The sequence below is a fragment of the Blennius ocellaris genome (assembly GCF_963422515.1).
Source record: "Blennius ocellaris genome assembly, chromosome: 19".
NCBI lineage: Eukaryota > Metazoa > Chordata > Actinopteri > Blenniiformes > Blenniidae > Blennius > Blennius ocellaris.
In genome coordinates this window covers 13048587-13070893 of record NC_137668.1, presented here as the reverse complement: position 1 = coordinate 13070893, position 22307 = coordinate 13048587, and the positions used below count along the sequence as shown (strand labels likewise).

Genomic DNA, 22307 nt, shown 5'->3' with positions numbered 1-22307 from the left:
AAGCTCATGTTATCATTTTGCTGCTCTGGGTCTATGGAGGAAAAGGAAAGAGAGGAGAGGAAAAACAACAGCAAACAAGGATTGATTACGGTTTTTTCTTTTTGTTTCAAGGACAGGGAGAGGGAGCGAACAGAGGAAAACATGGCATTACAATAGGCCTTATTAAGGCCTTTATATAATAAGCCGTATATTTGTCAGTGATTTCATGGAGAATGTTCCATATGTCCAGACACTTTAGGTTAATTCAAAGGATTATATATTTGAAATTAACTTACAGATTATATAAATGCCCTCTCGTTATTAGAACCCAGTCTATGTTCCCTTGTTTACATCAAATTATGGAAAATTGAGAGAGAAAACACCAGACTGGTAAAATAATAATAATAATAAATATGTATATATACTGTATATCAAAACTAATTCAAATTTCCATATAAATTCTACTGTGCACATCTCTAAAGATCACAAATGTACTAAACACTGCTTTCAAAAGTAGCAGGGTTACTGGGGAAAATAACTTGTGTTACTTTAAATTGACACTATTAGAGTAGAGTGCACACAGCTGGATTAATGCTGTGTTGCTGTGACACATTAGCTAAGCTTTCAGCACCATGTCGGCCCAATGACTGATTCACTCAATAAGTTCAAAGATGTTAAAGTGCATTCGTTCCAGTTTACCACCCCACACACAATGTTTTCCATTCATGCAATATGAGTTGTTAAATAAACAATGAGATATGCACTACTGTAACCTTTTGTCCTATTTATTTAAATATATACAAATACATCTAGTAAGGCAATATACTTTGTTGTTTGCAAATAATACAATACAATAATACATGGCTAAGAAATAAGCACAAAGCAAAATTTTAAAAAAAGACATTTGTTTGAGCTTGTTTAGTTTAGTGCATTCAAATGGATTTTAGTGCATTTAATCTGATTTGATGATTTGAGGCATTTTATGATGTCTTAGACAACATTTTTTCACATAAAATATTACATAATACCTCTTTAACAACATACAAATTTCACTTTACAAGTAGGAGAGTGACATGCAATAATGTAGAGACAATCATTTCCAGAAGTCAAATGTTAAAATAATAAAATTTTAAGTTTTTCTCGCGACAAACTGTAAACAAAAATTTCTGATTTTCACCAGATAGATTTCACATTACTATTATATACTTTTTAATTTCCAAGTATTTCAACAACTGCTATGTAAAGGTTTATGTCTGTTAAATGATCATAAATATAACGTGCCAAAACCAAAATACAAAACTGTTTCCAGGCTGACAGACCCTGAAGATGTTCACCTGCCAGCTGCCACCCTCATCGATCATCTCGTGCTGTTTTACGTCTCACATTGATCAGATGATCTGACTTACTAATGCGCACTGATCTCCAAATCCCACTGGTCACATTCATCCGCCAAGTCAAGGACTTATTATTTATGACAGCTGACCCTGATCAGGGGCTGCTGGCACTGATGCACAGGGAATAACCAGAGTCTGATGTCAGTGAGTCTGAATAGTGTCAAAGAGGAGATCAAATCTCAAGTTGACTGACTTATTTTGGCCACATTTTTCATATGTTTTTTTTTAAGATTCCCCTGGATGCATTTAGTTCTGAAGACATTTCTCTCCATTGTAACACTTCATGTCTGGTAGTTCTGGGAGGGAGGCTCATATTTGACAACATATGTATGTTTTTATACATTGAGACAATAATATATCTGTGTTATTTCCCGGCTAAAGTTGTAAGTTTGCTCCTAATCAGAGCTCAGAAAAGATTTGATCTTCATTGGATTAGTTGTGGTGTACACAACATGTTCACTGCAGGAGACGTCCAACCTGGAGGATATCAGGACTTACAGAGCTGCTGGGTGGTGGGTGTTATTTTTCTTCATTGCAAAGTGAAAACTCCATTCATTCTCGTGTTTCACGCAGGCAGCCAGCTTTTAAATTCTTTATGAATTTTGTGCAAGCAGGGGCAACGGTGAAGTTTCCCCCTCCTCGGAACGACACTCACATCACTGTGTTCAATAAATGCCACAATTTCAGTTTTGTGCCTACATGTACATCCAGAGTGCAATCAGACTAAGTGGCTATCGGCTTCAGACACATCAGCATCTATTTGCAAATAAGCAAGTCGTTATTTATGTGGAGTAAAAGACAGGCTGGTGATGCTGAATGATGCCTATACAGCTTTTTTTCAAGAGCTCTCTAACTGCAATGAAAAAAGCCACAATGATTTGTGCGTAGTACGCCATTCATCCATCCATGTATTTTTTATACCTGCTCTAACCGGTCCAGGGTCCAGGGGAGCAGTAGCATGTCCCAGCTGACTCATGCTGAAACATGGGGCACACCCTCTGCAGGCTAACAAATGCAGTGTATCCACACACAACAAAGAAGGTAAAATGTAGTTTTCGCCTTTCTATTAGCTTTTTATTGGCCTCATTTAGTTACTACAACTTGCAAGTATCTGTTATTTTCATGATTTAGCATCAATGACTGCATCTTCAGGACAATATTGTGGTTTTTCGGTGACACGTGCCTTCTATTTAGGGTGTTGATACGCCACCCATAACACCATGTCTCTGCTGTCTGTGTCAAGAGTGGCCTTTCTGTAGCCTACTTGTGCATATTACCTTCCATTAAACATTGAGGAGTCACTTCCAGAGAAAAGCTGCCGAGGGCTCTCCGAAGGCTCTGAATCATTCAGACGAGTGCTGCACGGCATTCTAGTACAAGATTTCTTAGCATAAGCAGTTATACTGTGCTTCACTTTACACATTCAGCTTACATGCAAAAGTCTATATGTGCACAAAGATACGTATAAGATATGCATGCTGACATGCATGTGCACAAGGTTGTGTGGTGTGACTGTTTAATGCTTCCTTTAACTTAAATACTTTCTTTAAACTTGAATAATATTGTGCTTTGCACTCTTTTGTGTTGTTCTTATTCCCGTCAAACATAAATTTGTCAGCGATCTGTTAAAAAATAAGTTTCTTCAAAATTTTAAGACAGAATGAGATAATTTTTTATCGTGGATTCGTTATTAGTCTTCCTTTTGTGCATAGTGTTCTCTCTGTGATTGTGTGTGTGAAATGCGTGGACATGGCTGTAGAGAAAATGCAGTCTTTGAAAGTGTTTGTTTAGTCTGTGCTTAGACAGCTTAAGAACAGTGTGCACCACTCCCTGATTACCAGTAACAAAGGAGTACAGACTGTAATCCGGGGGGGGGTTAATAATGTGGGCACACACACACACACACACACACACACACACACACACACACACACACACACACACACACACACACACACACACACACACACACACACACACACACACACGCACACACACACACACACACCATCATCACCACCATGGGCCCTGCTGGTCAGGTTGTTTGAGGACAGAAGGTCTTTGCAGCTCTGGCTTAAGATAAACTGTGTGTGTGTGTGTGTGTGTGTGTGTGTGTGTGTGTGTGTGTGTGTGTGTGTGTGTGTGTGTGTGTGTGTGTGTGTGTGTGTGTGTGTGTGTGTGTGTGCGTGTGTGTGTGTGTGTGTGTGTGTGTGTGTGTGTGTGTGCGTGCGTGTGTGTGTGCCAACTCAGCGAGTGAAAATTGAACCTGTTTGATCAAAATGCGTGCATTCAATAATTTTCACATTGAAACACATAACACCTCAAATCATTTGATCTTCTACTGTGAAGAATAAAGTTGCACATGTCTGCGCTAGGCGGTGTAATACAGTCAGTGTTAAAGTAAAAGATTAACAACGACCACACTGCAGGTTTGTGTGTTTCTGTGCATAGTACTAATCATTGACTTGACTCTTGTTTTGGCCTTTTGTACAGCTTCAGCCATGGTTTTTACACAAAAAGAACTTTTGAAAAGGTTCTCATTTATATTATATTACACTCACACTATTCTGGAGTAACTCAATACAAGTAGTTCATAAGAGTTGAGTGTTGTATTTTTTAATCACAAAACATATATTGCCTTTTGCCTGCCATTGGAGTCGAAGATTTGCATTTAAAGACTTGGATTATTTTGAATATGCCAGGTGCATATCTGCTTTGTGGAGTGGATTCACACAAAACTGGTTTTACAGCATTCTGGGTGTCTGTTGACTTTGTTACACAAAGACAAATGAAGATTGGCATCACAGACCCCTAGGAACTTTTGTACATTGAGACAAAACAAATCTCTCCTAACACATGCACATGTAAGTCACCTCATTGAATCACTTCGGTCAAAATGGCAGAGACAAGCTCTTGGGAAAAGATTACTAATATTACTATTGCTTTTTCCTTTAAATAATAATAAACTTGGCAAGGGAGGAGGTCCAGCACTTGGTAGGATGGTGCATCAGAAACAACCTGGACCTGAACACAAGCAAGACCGAGGAACTTGGTTGTGTATTTCAGTTGATCCACATGCATGGAGCACTCTGCATCAACAGACAGGAGGTAGAGAGGGTGGAGACCTTCAAGTTCCTCGGTGTGCACATCTCTGCTGACCTCACCTGGACCAACAACATCTCCTACCAGGTGGGGAAAGCACAACAGAGACTTTGCATCCTCAGGTAGTTAAAGCAGGCTCACCTCCCTCAACCTCTGCTGCTGAACTTTCACAGAAGCACCATCGAGGGCCTCCTGGCATACTGCTGCATGGTGTGGTTCACCAGCGGCACTGCAGGGGACTGGAAGAACCTTCAGCGGGTTGTGAGAGCGGCTGAGAAAATCATTGGGTTGGTCCACACTAGTTCTCTTAAAAGGCATCGACACCTTCCGACTTCAGAAGAACACCACGCCCATCTCAAATGACCCCACCTACCTTGGACACCACCTGTTCTCCCTTCTCCCCTACGGTAAAAGATACTGGGCAGTAAAGACAAAAACAAACTGCCTCACCAAGCTTTTATCCGCAGACTGAGAGCAACTGGAAACTTCCATGCTTCCTTCTATGCAAAAAAAATAGAAGCATGAAATGTGGACACTTTGTATCAGTCAGCATTATGGCATTAGAGATGTTTGGAGCTCTGTAACATTAATGCGTTATCATTTTGCCAAGTAACCCAAGTAAATTATTCACAAATCTGCTTTCTGTCAGTTACGCACACGATAACATTTAAGCACTTAAAAAAGAAAGCATCGTGAAGTTCTTCTTGGCCCAGGATAAAGACTTAAAAATAATATATGTAGTGCATTCACTGAGCAAATGGTGCACACATGCACACAGAGCTCTATTAGCAGACGCCACAGTGAGAGTAAGTGATACGGAGAAAGAAATGTCCTCTAATTGTCCCACTTAGTGCTGAGCTTCACTCAGGGGGCTGAAATGGGAACCCTATTTAGACAGAGAGGGCTTTGGAGGGGTGGTATTAGACTCTGTGCCTGCTCCTGCTGGATGCATGCATAAATCTTTGTTCTTTGTTGTAGTGTAAAAAACTGTGAACTGAACAATTAGCCTTGTGAAGGGAGCACATGTTGCTTTTTACAAGCACCGAACTAGTGAATCTGGGGGAGGTGTCAGGTGAACTATATTTTAATTTGCAATACATATTTAAAAGTGTAACTTGCTCTCATACTTTCCTATTAAATCCTTGTGACTGCAGCTCTGTAAATTCCATGATATACAGAGCAAGATTTATGGTAATGGCCTTTATCGTATGATATGTTACTACTGCCAGATTGTGGACACTTGCTTTGGTAATTTACAGATATTTGAATGCCTCAAGTAATAGTATAATGGACACTTCCACCCTCGGAGCAAAAACAAAAGCCTTTGTCTGATCATTTGATAGCTGAGGCTACTCCGTCCTCAGTCTTCACTCATCCATCCACCAACCATCTGCTGCTCTGAGTCTGCCTCAGGTGCATCCGTTTGAACCCTACCTGCTTGACCGTGGGGCGTGCTGCCTCAATATGTGATGCACCTGAAAGCCTGCACAGCTGATAGACTGGCAAGCAGCCTGGCTTTGCAAGCTGGACAGATTGTCTTTCTCATTGAGGGACAAGCGTAAGGAAGATATGCTTCATCGCTTCACTCTGGGGAAGCCCTTTAAGATGTGTTTGTGTGGGTGTGAGCTCGTCTGTGGAAGTGTGGGTGTATTTGTGTCGCCTTGGGCTCATGAATGCAGACATTGTTTGATAGCAGTGGGCTGGAAGAGGAGAGTCTGTGCCTGAAGCTACTGATGAGGAGGCGGCAGGAGGAGGAGGAGGAGGAGGAGGAGAAGATTGGAAAGGAGAAGCGGAGGGAAGCAAGAGAGGGAGGTTTGAAATTGGGTCGGGGTATGAGGGAGATACATAAAGGGCTGTGTAGATGAATTAAGCTGCAAAAAGAGCACTCACTCGTCCACGGACTAGTGGACCAAACTAATGTCTGCAAAATGGTTAAACTGTGTGTCTGTATTTGTGCTTCCATGAGCACATGTGTGAATGTGTTCGTGAATGTAAGTAAAGATGTTTTTTTTTTTTTTTTTTAAAAAGCTTTGAGACACACCAACAGATTTAAAATCATTTAAATTTGATCTAGTTTTATGCTGAAAAAAGGCTCATAAATCCCATGCGTGTTAATTTTTACATTTATAAAATTGTTTAATCAGACAGATTAAATGCATTTTACATTTTTATTCTAAACTATGAAATGAGAAATAAGAGAGTAATAAAGGGCAACAAGTGGAAGCTGAGCTGTGTCTTTTCCACCAGCTAGTAAACAGTTAACTGTTCTAGATGCCTAAACAAACTCTGCTGGTTGCCAAGGTGTGTGCTAACAGAAGAGCAAAACAAAAAAAAACAACAACATTGTACACTCCAATACATAAAACAAAAAAACAAATGCAAACTGATGTGGGATGACAGGCCACTTGGATGTGTTGACACAGCTTCCAGACGCCCAGTCCTGATCATCCATATGGAAGAGGGGTCCAGGCCATATGGCCTATATGTCTGGCCCAAGCTGTATTTGTGTGTGTGTGCGTGTGAGTGTGTGTGTGTGTGTGTGTGTGTGTGTGTGTGTGTGTGTGTGTGTGTGTGTGTGTGTGTGTGTGTGTGTGTGCGTGTGTGTGTGTGTGCGTGCGTGTGTGTGTGCGTGCGTGCGTGCGTGCGTGCAAGCACAACAATACTGGAATATTTTTGTTTCTAAATCCATATCCCAGCTTAAGCCTGATTATACTGTTGATCAGCAGGTCTTGTATTTGAGTCCCCCTAATTGAAGAATCTGATGCGATTATTCTCATTTGCTGTGAGCTTTTTCACACTCGCACACACAGAAAAAGTCAGACAAATGCAAAAAGACCTTCATGAGGGAAGCCATGCCAATACATTTTATCATGTAAAGCCACTGTTTATTCAAAGCTTAGATGTGATTTACCTCACCGGATGAAACAGGAAATTGTTGACATACAAAGGTTACTGGTTTCTTGATACATTTTTCAGGCCATCATGGCCCAAGATCTAAAGAAATGCAAAACGGTCAAATATAAACAAGTATGCAAGCTGTTCTCATAACTTTCCACTGGGTCTCATGACCCATTGAGAAAGCTCACATAAACATACTAAACTCGTGTCTAATCCGTTATAACGCACTGGAGGGTGTGCGCGCGTGTGTATGTGTTGTTTAATTTGTCTCGGAAGACCTACGCTACAAACACAGAGATAAACATATTGAGGTGGAAGAGCTCCATGACTGATGAACATTTAAAAAGAAAAGAGCAAGCAGGGCATCTGTGGCAGGCAAGGTGGAGGAAGAGAGGGGGAAAAGGATGGGGGAGGGAGTGGAGGACAGACACTGGCGCCCCGCCAACGCTGACGAAAGCTGCTTAGCCCACCCAGTTGCCATGGATACAGTGAGGAGCAGCACCCAGCATGCATGAGTGTGTTTGTGAGAGAGAGAGAGAGAGAGAGGGGGGGGGAGAACGGGAGGGGAGGGAGAGAGGCAGACAGAGAAAACCAGCAGGCAGGCGTTAAAGCAAGTCAGAGTGGGAGTGAAAGAGGACCAGACAGCAGGGTGGAGGGAGAGAGAGGGAGCCAGATAACCAGAGTGTGTGAGAGAGAGAGAGGGTGAGTGTTTGTGGAGGTAGGATAGAAAGGCTGCTTGAGAGCTTGAGGAAGACGATAGAGTGGAAGCAACACAGCGCTGGATAATGGAGGTGCAGTCGGAGTGTGTGGAGCCTCCTGTGGTCCCCCAGTGTGACCCCCAGCCAACCGGGAAGATCAACAAAGCTGCTTTTAAACTCTTCGGAAAGCGGCGCACGGGCTCTGGAATGGCCAGCTTTTTCTCCTTCAGGAACAAAGCGGCTGCAAACAGTGGAAACAATGGGAATTCTGAGAGTGGGAATTCTTTGAATGGGAACAGCTCGGCTGCATCAGTGGAGCTTGTAAGGAGCAAAACCCACGATGGACTAACGGGATCTAACGATGCTGATGGACAGAGAGGGGAGGGCCAACTAAGCCTGGAGGTGGGGCCGGTGAGGTCCCTCAGTAAATCGCTGAGTTTCTTCTCTCTTCTGCGACGTGGGAGTTTTAGGTCAAGTGAAAATGGAAGGGCGGGGCTTGTAAGAAGAGGGAGGGGCCTGAAGGGCTTTTTTAGCAGCATACGATGGAGACGTAAAGACAAAACAAACGAAGGAGAGGCAGAGGAGTTAGAAGGTAAGAAAGAGAAGGACGGGAATTCCGGAGACCCTGAAAAGGTAAAAGACATTACTCTCACCCTTGAACCACCTCTGCATCATCTTCAAGAGGGCTGTGGTAATGCAGAAGCAAAACTGAACTTTCAAGCAACAGAGACAGCAACCACTAGTGTTATCATGACACCCCAACACTGTGTAGTCATGCCAGGGCCATCTGGCGAGCCAGACTCCCCCTTCCCTTACACACCCACTGATTCGCCACTTCATCCTTCAGTGCAAAAAGCCAAAGCTTCAATTTCCAGTCTCACACCCTCCCTTGCAACACCGCCTTTGGATCGGTGCAGCACGGGAGACCCACCTTCAGAGCCTTCGGTAGATCGCCTCTGCTCTCTACTCTTCACTGATGTCACATCCCTCAAGAGCTTTGATTCACTGACGGGCTGTGGCGACATTATTGCCGACGCAGATGAAGAAGTGCCGGTGGGTAATGGGGGCAGTGGCACCAGTAGCAGCAGCAGTGGCGGAGGAGGGGGGAGTGTGGGAGCAGGCATTGGGAGAGCTGTTGTTATGACCAGCACAGCATCTCGTGGTTCCCCTTCTAAACCTTCTATGCCACCTCAGTTGACCCAACCCATGTTTTCTGTCTCCACACACTCAGCATCTGCCTCTCTCCCAGCCCGAATCCGTGCACCTCCTCCACCACAGCAGCACCCAGCTGGGAGCGGTGTGGTGGCCTACATGGGTGGAGGGGAGGAAATGGCAAGTCCAGAAGGAGTGGATGATGCTGACATGCAGGGGCTCTGGCACATGTTGCCCTCTACAAGAGACAACTCCCCAGCCTTACCCCGATCACATCAGCCCTCATCCTCCACTCCTACTTCAACATACCCCCCTCGCTCCAACCCTACTGGCAGCCACCTCCCTGCAGCCTCCAGGAGCATAGAGAGGAAGGTACCCCAGGTGAAGGCACTGGGGCTCAGTAAGATTCCAATAGTTGGTGGAGCAGCAAGCCGCACAGCCAAACCTCCCCTTCCTCATGCACATGGTCGTCTCCCGACATCACCGGGTGAGAAAGAGCCGCTCAGTGATGAGGGTTACTGGGACACACCCTCAGCTACACCTACAGCAACACCCGATGAGAGCGGGCTACAGCGTAACCAGAAGATGGCTCTGTCACGTGACAGCTGCTCAGGGGACCACCTGTATGACCTCTATAATGATCCAGAGGAGGAAGGAGAGGATCAAGAGGAAGATGAAGAGCTAAACAGTACTCCTTCTCCATCCACCGAATACAGAATGAGCCCAACCTCCCAAACAAGTCCTCCATCCTCCTCCTCATCATCCTCCTTTCGCTCAATGAAAGGAAGCGCCAGCCTTCCCCGGGATTCGAAAATCCCGATAAGCAGCAGTAAAACTCCACCTCCCCACTCAGTAAGCCAGTCAGCCCTGTCTTCTGTTCTCGAGGCTGAATCCCCTCCACCAAAGACCCAAGCACCCGCCCCTGCTCGCACCAGAATCCCTGTATCCAAGGTGCCCGTTCGTCGGTCTGGAAATAAAGCCAGCAGCACAGCCAGAGGGACTTCCCACAAGAAGTAAAGGGCAATTCTCACCTTCTAACCTTTGGACTTCAGTGCAACACTGCTCCTTATGTGGAGCCAAAAGTTTTCTCAGACTACGAAAAATGTTGAACTGCAGAGTTAACAGTCTACAATTCCGCTAAAACTCTAAAATCTGAAAAGCTCCCATTCTTTCTTTTTTTGGGGGGCTTATGTGGGGCAAGACTTGAATAAGCGGGTTTGTTCACTTCAGAAAGTCACAAGGAGACTCAAAAAACCTGGGTTAACATTTCACAACCCTGACTGGAGCTTTGGAGCTTGATTATTGACAATCTGTTTACTGGCAGTAGACACATTCACCCTGCAAGTTCCAGGAAAGATGTTTGACCTGCTGAAGCTTTGACAGCTACTGCGACTGTAAAAGAAACCTGAGCACCTTTTTCCCATTTTTCCCAATGGAATTCTAAACAGCATAACTCAATTTGCTCATAAGGACCTAATCCAATACATTTCTATTTATATAAGTTTATATTATTATTATTATTATTATTATTATTATTATTATAACCTGTGAAAAAGTACCTCCCGATCCCCTGATTTTAGAGCCAAAGTTATAGCAAAACACATTAATTCATAGGCAGTATGAGTGAGACTTATTAAGATCAACAGCCTAAAGAATCACACATTTTTTTGGTTAGGCTGCTTCTAATTTATATTTCGGATCATCTATTTTTCTTTGAATACTGATGACAGGATTCTACATGCAAATATAGACAGGAACCTGGAATCTGTAACACTTTGAGCTCCGACTTTGCATCAATTGCACAGTAAAATTGCTCAAAATGACCACAATATTCTCTTGCTATTTTAAGTGGTCCCATCCATTTTTTAAAGACTTTTCTGTTTATTTTTTAATGAATTGACTGAATTTGGCTTCAATCTGCTGCGTTTGGACGTCACGTGTACCCTCCTACATGAATCAGATGTCAATCTCTGGGATTTACAACTGTTTGAATACCAACAGCAACCTGCAAAACTACTGCAATACTCAACTTGGGGAGAAGCCTTGCACTAAAACACACACACACACACACACACACACACACACACACACACACACACACACACACACACACACACACACACACACACACACACACACACACACACACACACACACACACACACACACACACACACACACACACACACACACACACACACCTCTTTCTCTTGCTCTCGGCATGCAGTGCCACAGGTCCAAGGCACAAACGGTCAGGGAACATCATCTAATGCTGAAGGATCTTTTACAGGCACTGTTCAGTTTTTCGCATCGTCTTTGTAGCTGCACTGGACAACTTTCTTCTCTGAGGACAAACCCATTCTTTTCCAGATAGTATTGTCTTCTTCACTGGATAACGTACTTTTTTACAGGTTCACCCCTACTGAATCATTCTGCACGGATCTTAAACTGTGATTTGCACCAGCTTTACAACTCCGCTTTCTGTTCTTCTCTGCTAGCATACTGTGCAGGCTGATGTGTGAGGATGACAAGGAGGCATCCTTTTTATATAGCAGGTAGTTTCAAAGAGACAGTGGTTAATGCAAGGCTGTTTTTTTCTTAAGTAATGCTAAATCAGAACTGAGCCTTTTGCCGTTCTTCTACTGGATCTTGAACTAATAAACATTTTGCAACTTAATTTCTAAGAATCACCACAGCTCTGTTTGAGTTTGAATGTAGCTTGTTATATACAATATACAGTACGTGTTCTCGTGAGTCTCTTTTCCTTGTTGTCCCTGTTTTGTGGGGCAAGAAAGCAGGTACTGTGCAAGCAGACTGCTGCACAGTGTGTGTCGCCTTGCAAAGCACCAGTTGTTTTAAAAAAATGAGGGGGTGTATTGAAATCCTATAAGGCCTATGTCATTGATATAATTAGACAAGTTACAAGGAGAACATTGTTCCCTCTAAGGGATTGTCATCAACTCTTTGTAGAAAAAGATGACCTGAGTATTCTCTAATCCAAACCACAAGGCTAGCAGTGACACTTGGAAGGTCATTTTAGTTTACTACATTTTTCCTGCTCATTTGAAAATGCAATAGTTGATCAACAACACTGCAGCAGTTTCAGATGGTTTTCTCAATTGCTGTCGTCTTGAATTGAATTGAATGTCTTGATTGTCGTTTGGCAGACAAATGGTGTGATGTGACTTCAGATCTGTAATAGTGATGCTTCCAGACCAAAAGGGCAGTCAGAGAATAGTTGCTTCAGGTTTTTTTTCTGCTTTTGTTGTGCTCAATGCTTTTTGATTTGGTCTGCATTTAGTCACAGTCACTCGTTTCACTGACTGACTTAGGCGTGTGATCTGATGGAAAAAGCGTGTAATCTCATGGAAAAAGATCGTTGTTAGAAATCGTTGGTATGTAAGAAACTGTTGTGATTTTGGTTGTAGAATGAAAAACCTGAAAAGTCACCACTTAATTAATTGAATGAGAGAACATAGTGTCACCAGTCAAATGATATACATGCTCAAGTTAACCGAGGGGAGGACACCATGAACTGGTGGTGGACTCATCATTAAGCATCCAGTGATTAGCAAGTTTTGTTCAAATTGTCCATCCTTCTTGTTTTGTTGTTTTTATGGCTTGCCAAAGTCTGTGTGTTCATAGAGTTGACTGATCCTCCACTTCCTCCCATTATGACACAGAGAAAATTGAATTTTTAACATGGGGTACTTTGACCTTGTACACTGGAATACACACAACCCTGAACCCACCACCTGTGTTTTCTCCCTTTTTCTTTCTGAATTCAAGATCTAGGCTGTTGTGTGATCATTTGCTGTGACAAAAAGAAGACACATTATATTTTCCTTAATTTTGTTACCATTTGTTTACAGTGTGAAATCTTTCCACTTTTCATTTTTTTAATTAATAAAACAATTTGCGCTGATACAGGAACTCTGGACTCTTTGTGAACACATTTACACAACAATACAAGCTTTTATTACACTGTTGTGAGATGGCTCTTTCCTCGTGCCCCTCCATGTGTCACTCCACCCCCCACATCCCGCTGACTTAAATCCCCAAAGAGCATCTCAGAAAAGGAGAGCTGCTTTTGTTGTTGTGTGGCGTTTCTGTTGGATTACTGCACCTAGAGATCCGGTTGGTTTAGCTTAGGGTGTAATAGATGATCAATATGTTTTATTGACTACTGAGCTGAAAGCCTGATAGATGTGTCATCGTCTGCTCTGGGTCTCTCGAGGGAGGAGACACACAAAGAGACAGGGACACACGGCTCAGCATGATGACAAAAGGAGACAGATGCTCACGTGAGACGTGAAACCTGCTTGAGTGTTCCTGGGCATCCTCAATATAAATGACACAGATGTTGTCCTTGTTCAAGTAGGACACATGTTGCTCGAAAAAAAAGCTCTGACTGTATGTCGTGGTGTGGGTGTGTGTGTGTGTGGATGCATGTGGAGTGGGAGGAGGATTTGGTGCAGTGCGAATCCCCTTTGTAATGGTGCAGCAGTCGTCGTATCCCCCCCCCCCCCCCCCCTCCCAACTCTATCCAGCTCCCTCTCTCTGTTTCTGCACACTGAGGTTTATGTAAAAAGCTTACGTAAGACCATACAGCCCCACCACATCAAAGCACAGGATGCTGACAGTGAGAACGGTGCGTGCTGGTGCGCGTGTGCCCGTGTCAGCTGATCTCATCATTAATCTGCTGCTTGGGTGCTGTGTATGTGGGATCTCCTTCTCAGTGCGAGTCATGTTTGCTACTTTGTGAGAGGGTTTGTTTTGATGCATAAATCTGGTGTTATTGCACAACAGGGAGCTTTTAGTGCTGAACAACAAAGTTCTTACACAAAGCAGTGGAGAGGAGGACAAGGGAGGCAGTCATGGTGAAGTACACAGAAAAATAGGGGAGAATAAGGTTTCTAGTGTTCAAGTAAGGGTTTATTTGGCTGCACTAGTTATAAATGAAGCTTTTATTTAGTTTGTGTATGTTTTCCAGAACGGCTGCTACAAGTGATAGTGATATTAATGTAACAACAGCTGAATTAGAGAATATCACACTGACTCAGCATGTATGTATATTCAACATTTGATGTCTTAATAATCAGCACAAGTTATAAATAAGTAATATTTTCTTAATATTGCAACCCTCAGGGCTTAAATGGAGCATTCACATGCCAGTGCCTATTTGGACTAAAACTTGAGCTGCGGGAGACAATCTAAGGCTAAAATGGGAGCTAAAAGGACACATGAGCAAAATGAAAACGCTAGGAAAGTTAGTAATGAAGGAAGAGAGGGCAGCTAGTATAAACCCTGAATACAATTGCTATTGTTTGTTAATGAATGTGACAGTTGAATGTCATATTTTCACAAGTGTTAAAGTGGTGTAAACAAAACAGTCTAAAGGCATTTTATGCTATTTTGATTTTGAAAAGAAGTGATGGGAGTGCCAGTTACTTCCCACAATCAGAATGAATCCCTAAGCTGGCTGGGCCTGGCTGGATAATTGCACAAGTGATAAATCAAAACCTGTAAACACGCCCAATGTATAATTTTCAAGTTCTTACTAATTCACCTCTCATGGCCCTCAAATATGAATGTGTACCCATGTGGCGTGTGTGTGTGTGTGTGTGTGTGTGTGTGTGTGTGTGTGTGTGTGTGTGTGTGAGAGAGAGAGAGAGAGAGAGAGAGAGAGAGAGAGAGCGAGAGCGAGAGCGAGAGCGAGAGCGAGAGAGAGAGAGAGAGAGAGAGACAGAGAGAGAGAGAGATGGAACACCATTCAAAAGCTGTACCCCACATTCTGGATGGCAGCCTCTCCACAGCCGTTCCCATAGTAACTCCACTAGGTCAACCAATGAAAAAAGGGGGCTGGGCACGGAAGTGGATGGGCGAGTGTTTGTGGGGTTGGGGGGGGGGTTTGTGACACAGTGTGCGAGAGACGCGATTGGAGTCGAACTGGTGCAGTAAGACAAATGAGCACCCACTAACCTACATGTTGAAAATACTCAAATATGGAGACATCATTTCGCTTATTTTTTTTAAATTTTTTTTTTTACCCATGCATACCATCAACAGGATAAAGAATAAAAATATAAATACTTTGCTCTCACTTTCAGCACACATCCTCTGCATGGATGTGTGCTGAAGGTATGTCACCTTCACAGCCACATGGGAACACCCCTGAACACCATTATTTTCTTTTCATAGGTGTTGCATTGTCCTCATTCCTAATACCTTCTCACATTTCCTTGTATGATGTCATATTAGCGCTCGAGGCAATGCTGTGAAAAGTCCCTACTTGTAAATATTTCCTTACCAGAAGTAGGATTTGACTCTGTGTGAGGACAACAGTACGCAGTGTAATGTGACACAAAGCAAAGCCCAACTCGGTAAAACATGAATATCTATTTTCTCCTGAACTGACGCTAAACATTTAGCCTATTTTTATAGCTTGAGAAAAGTGAAAGATTTGGTATTTGAGGTTGGTATTCATTTCTTGTACACAAAAACATAGTGCCACTCCACATATAACAGGCTATGCACGGGGAGCAGCAGAGGAGGTATTGATGAGCTGAATTAAATCTAAATTCATTATTCTAGCCCTGAAAACTAAATTGCAGAGTGGATCAGTAGGTTTTTAGGGGGTGCTCATCAATTTTGTAACATATGGAGGCTTCTTCTAAAAGGGGCATGATCTTGTATCCAGAAGTCTAATGTATTTAATGAATTTAAAAAAGGTCTAAGTAAGGTCAAAGTTCATGCATGAGATGACCCTCATTACAAAATACTTCCAAATCACTCTTGTGACAACACTGATCATATCACACACGTGATTGAGAGCTCATGAGAAATAATGTGCAACGGAACTATCAATCACAAGACGGGAGAGAATGTTCATCACAGTCTGATGAATAGTACATTGACTTGAAATGAGGACTTATTTAATATGGAGTTATTTAGTATGGAGATCTTTTGTGATGCGCGAAACAATTTCCGAACTTCTTTTCGTAAAAAGTAAAAAAAAAAAAAAAACTTTCTTAATTTTTAAGAATCAATACCAGATACAAATTGGTTTAACATCATACTATCTTTATTATAGTTTGCTTGCATGCAACCCTGCAAACCACTACTTTATGGTGAATCATTGCAACAATGCTAAAATATTAATTTGGAGGTTGGGCCTGTTGTAGGCCTGTACATACTGTATGTATAGATGTACTGAAGCGTGATGTGTAAGCTGTCATATAGGCTTTCTAAAGTGTCTTCTGCTTGGCTTGGCTGTCGGGTCATGTTTCTATGACCCCCTGAGATGCTCACATATACTTGTTACCAGAAAATACTCCACATGTGGCGAGGAACAAAACTCTGAAGACAACCTGTAGCTGTGAAATGCAGTATCTTACTCAAGTAAGAGATACTTTGGCACACAGAGCTAGATTTTCTTTCTTGACGGTTTTAACATTAGAACACAGAACACTACACTTTATGACAATATAATCAAACTTTATTTCATATATTATCTGATAAGCTTAGATCCACCGAATACAACAAAATAGGCTGTTGCTCTTTACACAATATGTAAATGATACATTATATGACATTTATGACAAGTCGGACAAAATTTGATATTCTCTATTGTGTGCCCCCCCCCCCCCCCCCCCCCCAAAAAAAAGACACAATTCCAGTATTGCATGAGTTAATGCTCTTGATACCCAAAATGACCAAAATCAGGTTGACTCAACATCACCCTCAACATTTCCAAGCAGTATCAAAAATCCAAACTATAAACAGTAAATACAGAGGCAAGCAACTTCCAAACAATAATAAATTTTTTTTTACAGGTTTCCCATTGTCCAGGTTCCTCTTATGAATAGTTTCCACTTACAGTCAGCACATTCATATTCCTATAGCATGTTTCCAGACATGTCCTCACACCACAGTCAGTCCATAATGCCAATTTCACATTATATGTAATAACCTCAAAACAAAAAAAATTTTAAATGCTGAAGTAGCAAAATTCAATGCAAAATGTTTTCAAGTTGTCACAACTTTTCACACTACAGTGACTTACAATTGTTAACAAACCACAAATCAAGGAAAATATATTTGTCTTCAGGTTGATGATTCAGGTGAATCTTTTGAGATATATACATATTGCTTGAAACAAAATATTTCACTTTTTTCCCCAATAATTCTTTTTATGTAAGGCTTGATTGATTTAAAGCAGCTTGTTCTTCATATTTAAAAAGTTCACATTGCCTTCACACCATCATCAGCACAGACCCCGACACATGTACAAGGAAGTCTTTGTTTAATCTCAATCCCCCAAACTGGATTCTCAGCAAATATTGAAAAACCCAGGAGGGAGAATAAACATGAGCACTAACCACTGTAGAGGTATCGAGGCGCGAAGACGAATCCACCAAAAATCAGCAGAGGTGAATGTCATTATTCAGCTTGGCGGAGCATCAATATCCACTGTGATAAAAGTATATAGCAGGTCCTTTTGGATTTCTAGGACTTTGTATTTCAGGGTATTGAGCCCGTCTTGATCCATGGTCCACCGTGTATGTGCCAGTTTGTCAGGATTCTTTGGATTGGCCTCATTATGCAAATCTCTCTTATGTACTACCATCTTGTATTTTCCAGTCAAGAAGTCAGGCCGAGAAATGAACATTTGTTTGAAGATGATTCGATTGTACATGTCATCATCTTCACCACCCCAGCCCCAGAAGGTGTTAGGGAATCCGTTAACCTTCTCAAACTGTTGCTTCGACAACGAGGAAACCCCACCAAAGAAGCTATTATAGGGTAATCCGAAGTTGAACTTGTCCATAGCCACAGCCAAGTGTCTTGGCTGGTCATAACATCTGTAAATGTTCCGGTCATTGAGGGGAACCAGATCCACGTCAGAGAACACAAAGCAGTTATAGTCGTATTCCTTCAGTGCTTCAACATACCCCACGTTCAACAGCTTGGCCCTGTTGAATATTCCATCTCCATGCTGGTTGATGATATATACAGCATAGTCCAACTGCTGCCGCTTCAAAATGGGGTGGAGATAAAAAATCCAATGCTTCAGATGCTCATGCCGGTTTCGAAATGGAACAATAATTGCCACCTAAGCAGATAAGAATTAAGATAGATCACCACAACATAAATGCCTCTTGTTAAACAAAGACAACCTTTTGATGAAATCTAAACAATAGAAAACATCAGTAAGCTTAAGAAGGTTGTGGATATTACATGACATACAAAAACTAGCAGCAGGCTAATGTCACCTGCTTGTGATGTGCTTGTGTTCATGTTTAAGAAAGTCAATGTTGTTTGATTTATTTCCTGTTATCATACAAATCTGAATGTTTTTCTAATCATGTTTGTATTGTAGTGATTGTTTTGAATTCACATAAACACGTTTACCAAATTTTCCACAATTATTCTTTGTGTTTAATTTTCCTCTTTCCTTATTCACCTACCTTATGCTTAGAGACACAGTCTGGTGGTTTGTATCTTCCTCCTATTTCAAGAGGACTCACTTCATTCTTCACATCGTCCAAAGTCCGGATCACGTTAAACTCTACCCGGAGAGGACCCACAAGTCCTGGCGGGTTCGCAGGGCAAGGTCCCAGAGACTTATTCCCAGAAGTTGAAATGTTGATTGTTTTGTTGCTATTTGCTGGCCGTTCTTCGCTGGCTTTTCCTGACAGATTCTGGACAGGTCCATGTATCTCGCTGGAATGTTGCTTGCTTCCATCTGACACGGGGTATAGCCGTGTTGTGTCATTGTTTCTGTAGTATACAGCCACAGCAAAACAAAGAATACCACCGAGACCAAATAATGCCACAAACTTGAAGAAGCTTTTCAACATTGTTATGATCCGCCGATATGAAAGGCTCTCTTACAGCTTTGCTTCCTGCCTGTCTCTTTGCAAGTCAAAAGATGTCCCTCATGCAAGAGCAACCAGACCGGTTTTCATTCTCTTTGAGCAACCTGCTTTATCTTTGTCAGGTGAACGGATGACTTCACGCCTGAGGTAAAAACTTGTGTATCTGAATTTATTTCACTAACAATGGTGAGTTCTATACAGTTTTAGTTTTCCCAAAACACTTTCCAGTTCCTTAATTTGTTTTTCTTTCTGAAAGCACTTTAAACAAAGTCAAACTTAGAAGCACACTTCCAATTCAAAGCACAACAGAAATGAACACCAGAAAAGTAATCAATAATAGTAACACTGTAACGCAAAGGCAAACATGATTTCTTGTCAAACTGGGCCCTCTCCTGGTGTACGGTTGACGCTGCTGTATGTGGAGTCAAAAACCAACTTATAGTCCATCAAACAAGTCTTCATTAAAGCGTCCAAGAGAGCAACCAGTAATAAACATTGTCTTCAGCCAGATCCTTAATGAAAAAAGAAAAAAAAAAATAGTGGTGCCAGGTCAGGTCTTGAAACTTGCTTACTGTTGTCACAGTTCTCGTACAACAGGTCCCAGAACTTTAAAAAGCTTTAAAAAAAATAAAAAAATACCGTTTACAGGTTTGGCTTGTTCCCTGGAATGTGAAGTAGATGCTGGTTTTCTTTCCGCCTTCAGTGAATTTCTTTTCCCAGGAATGTCACTGATAAGTCTCCCACACCGTCAACTTCCTTTTCATGTGCACATTCACCAATTGCACACCCACTTCACAGTGGTGTCATCACAAATGAGGAAACGAGTCGTCACTGACCCAAGGAGTGGTGTTACGTACGAGACACTGCACACACCCAGTTTCGTTTTGTTTGACATGGAGTGTAATGTCTACATGAGCAGGTGCTCTATTACTGTTTGTGTAAATATACCGACAAGTAAAGTATGTTTACCATTATACTGTCAAACTCAAGCAGAAAAAGACAGATTATCTTTCCTTCATTGTTGTTTTCACTTTTGTGTTCGGTATTGGATGGGCATACTGTAACACAACCTCATAAGTAAATTGTTTTGATTGTCAGGTGATATCTGGATTATATCTGGAAGAAATGCATTTTTGTAATTGTACTCAGCTGTTTTTTTTGTACAGTGTTTGTTTGTATTACAGATTCTCACAAATCTGGATACATTTTATTAAATTGCATTAATTTCCAGAGTTTCAGGAAATAAACTCCGGTTTTACCAATCATACCACTGTGTGGTGGGTAAGACCGAAGAGAAGACTGAAAGAATCACCAAGCTCTTCATTGCCATAATTTTAAATTGAATGAATTTGCATTGGTGGAGAGGCATAGATGAGTTAGACTCACGTCAGAGAGAGTAGGTTTCAGTAAAGGTTTGTTTTGGGGGGATTCCCGTGCAGATTTAACATGTTCTCCTGTGCTTACATGAAGTTTCCCATAAATTAAAGGTTCCCTCATTGAGTTAAAAAAAAAATAATGTATTTGAGTAGTTGGTGGTCCAGGTGCTAAAATGAGTGTGTATGCTTGTCTGGTTTTCCGGGTTTCCCCTTTGATGGAGTTTATTATAATGATATAGAAGATTGATTGAGGGACTGTCCCTCTTCTCAGTGTTATTCACCATTGCACCATTTTCAAAGCAAAATGATTTTTCTTGTTCATGTTCTTGTTGTTGAGACTCTTGGATTGAGTAAGACATTTTGTCATGGGACCAAAAAGGTCTCCACCTTTTTTTTCCCCTCTTGTCTCCTTTTGTCTTAGTGTAGCCTGCTGACGTCCTCTTGATGACTTACTCTCATCACAAATGAGTGCTAATGCTCTGTAATAAAACTTTGAAACCTATGATGTAAGGAGTCTAAATGAAGTAGAAAGCACTGGTGATTTGGACCCGACGCACAAAATGTTCACATATAGCAATGCCTCAAGAGGCCCACATGATCAGGCGAGATAAAACTTGATCTAATTCAGTTTTTCAAGAGCGATTCATTCCTCCACCACTAACAAATCAGAAGGACTGGAAGTAAAATGATGCCATCTTTTTAGGTTTGGCTGAGAGGAGGATTCAATATGTCAGATATTGCTGTAATGAAGCTCATTTTCATTTCCAGTAAGGAAAAACCTGAAGTCAACAAGATCACTCAGGGATTCTAGAAACTCCAATCCCAGACACTGCCCACACGGGCAACCAGAGACAGACAAACCAACAACCAGAACATACAGAACACGCCCAATATATACCCTGCTGCCACCAGGTGCAGAAATTCACACCCTCAGGCCAAGGTGAAAGACATCAAGGCAGGGAACAGCAATCAGACAGGAGGAGAGGAGACAAGGAGCCAGAGACAAGTCAGAATCTCAAAAAGAACACAAAAGCACACAAGAAACAAAAACCAAAACAGATAGTTTGGATTATTTTTGGTTTTATGACCAACTAGATTAATTATTTCAAGAGCTTTCAGACTTTAAGTCTGAATACTCAAGACAGAAATAAGAATAAGTGGCCTTGTGTATATGGGCGGAAAGTTGCCAAATTGATCTCAGACAGTAGCATTTCTCCTGCTCCTGCTTTTGTTGTTTCTGTGCTGTTTTTCTAAAAGCTCTGAGGTTGTTATTGACCTGTTTGCTTGTCACAGTTTCTCAAACAATATTCAGGTATCAAAGAGCATGTGCTTACCTGTTTCTTCAGATGAACGAAACTGTGCTAAGTATGATGCAAGGTCAATTCCGTGTTATAATGTTTGGCCATATCTTGGATCCTTCACTTGAATGATCACATTTTTTCCCCCTCTGCCCTTTACTGTAGTCATTCCACATCAGCGACATCTACACAGAAACACTTTGAAAAAGCAGTGCAAAATTAATCGTTTCTTGCCTCATGAGCACCTTATGAAAAAAATCCAGGTTGGTGGTCCTCAAGGTTCAGGGCGGACAGGTTTGGCCTAACAGCTAGAGACTTCAATAGACATTATATGCTCTGTGTGGTGGGTCTGATTAAACAAATGGCCATGAATATGTGCCTATGTGATATTGCAGTACACCAGAGCTGGTCGGTTTCTGATTTGCCAGAAACAATAATTTCATGTTTGTATTTAATTAAAAATCAAGAGTCCAAGGTTTCCAGCTCCTATAGGTCCCCTGGCTGGCTGGAGCTAAGTAACACAACATGA

General features: G+C 41.8%; 2 protein-coding genes across 2 annotated transcripts; one reads left to right on the top strand and one right to left on the bottom strand.

Moving 5' to 3' along the window:
• Positions 1-8158: 8158 nt before the first annotated feature.
• amer2 (APC membrane recruitment protein 2) lies at positions 8159-10240 on the top strand (the record flags this gene model as incomplete). The annotated part of the gene is made up of 1 exon (XM_080515376.1): positions 8159-10240. The coding sequence occupies one exon, from the start codon at positions 8159-8161 to the stop codon at positions 10238-10240; it is 2082 nt and encodes a 693-aa protein (XP_080371502.1).
• Positions 10241-16917: 6677 nt separating this feature from the next.
• LOC308144094 (beta-1,4-galactosyltransferase 1-like) lies at positions 16918-19806 on the bottom strand. The gene is made up of 2 exons (XM_080515134.1): positions 18694-19806; positions 16918-18338 (listed from the first exon to the last, which is right to left on the bottom strand). Exons 1-2 carry the CDS (start codon positions 19084-19086, stop codon positions 17670-17672), a joined length of 1062 nt encoding a protein of 353 aa, XP_080371260.1. The 5' UTR covers positions 19087-19806; the 3' UTR covers positions 16918-17669.
• Positions 19807-22307: the final 2501 nt, after the last annotated feature.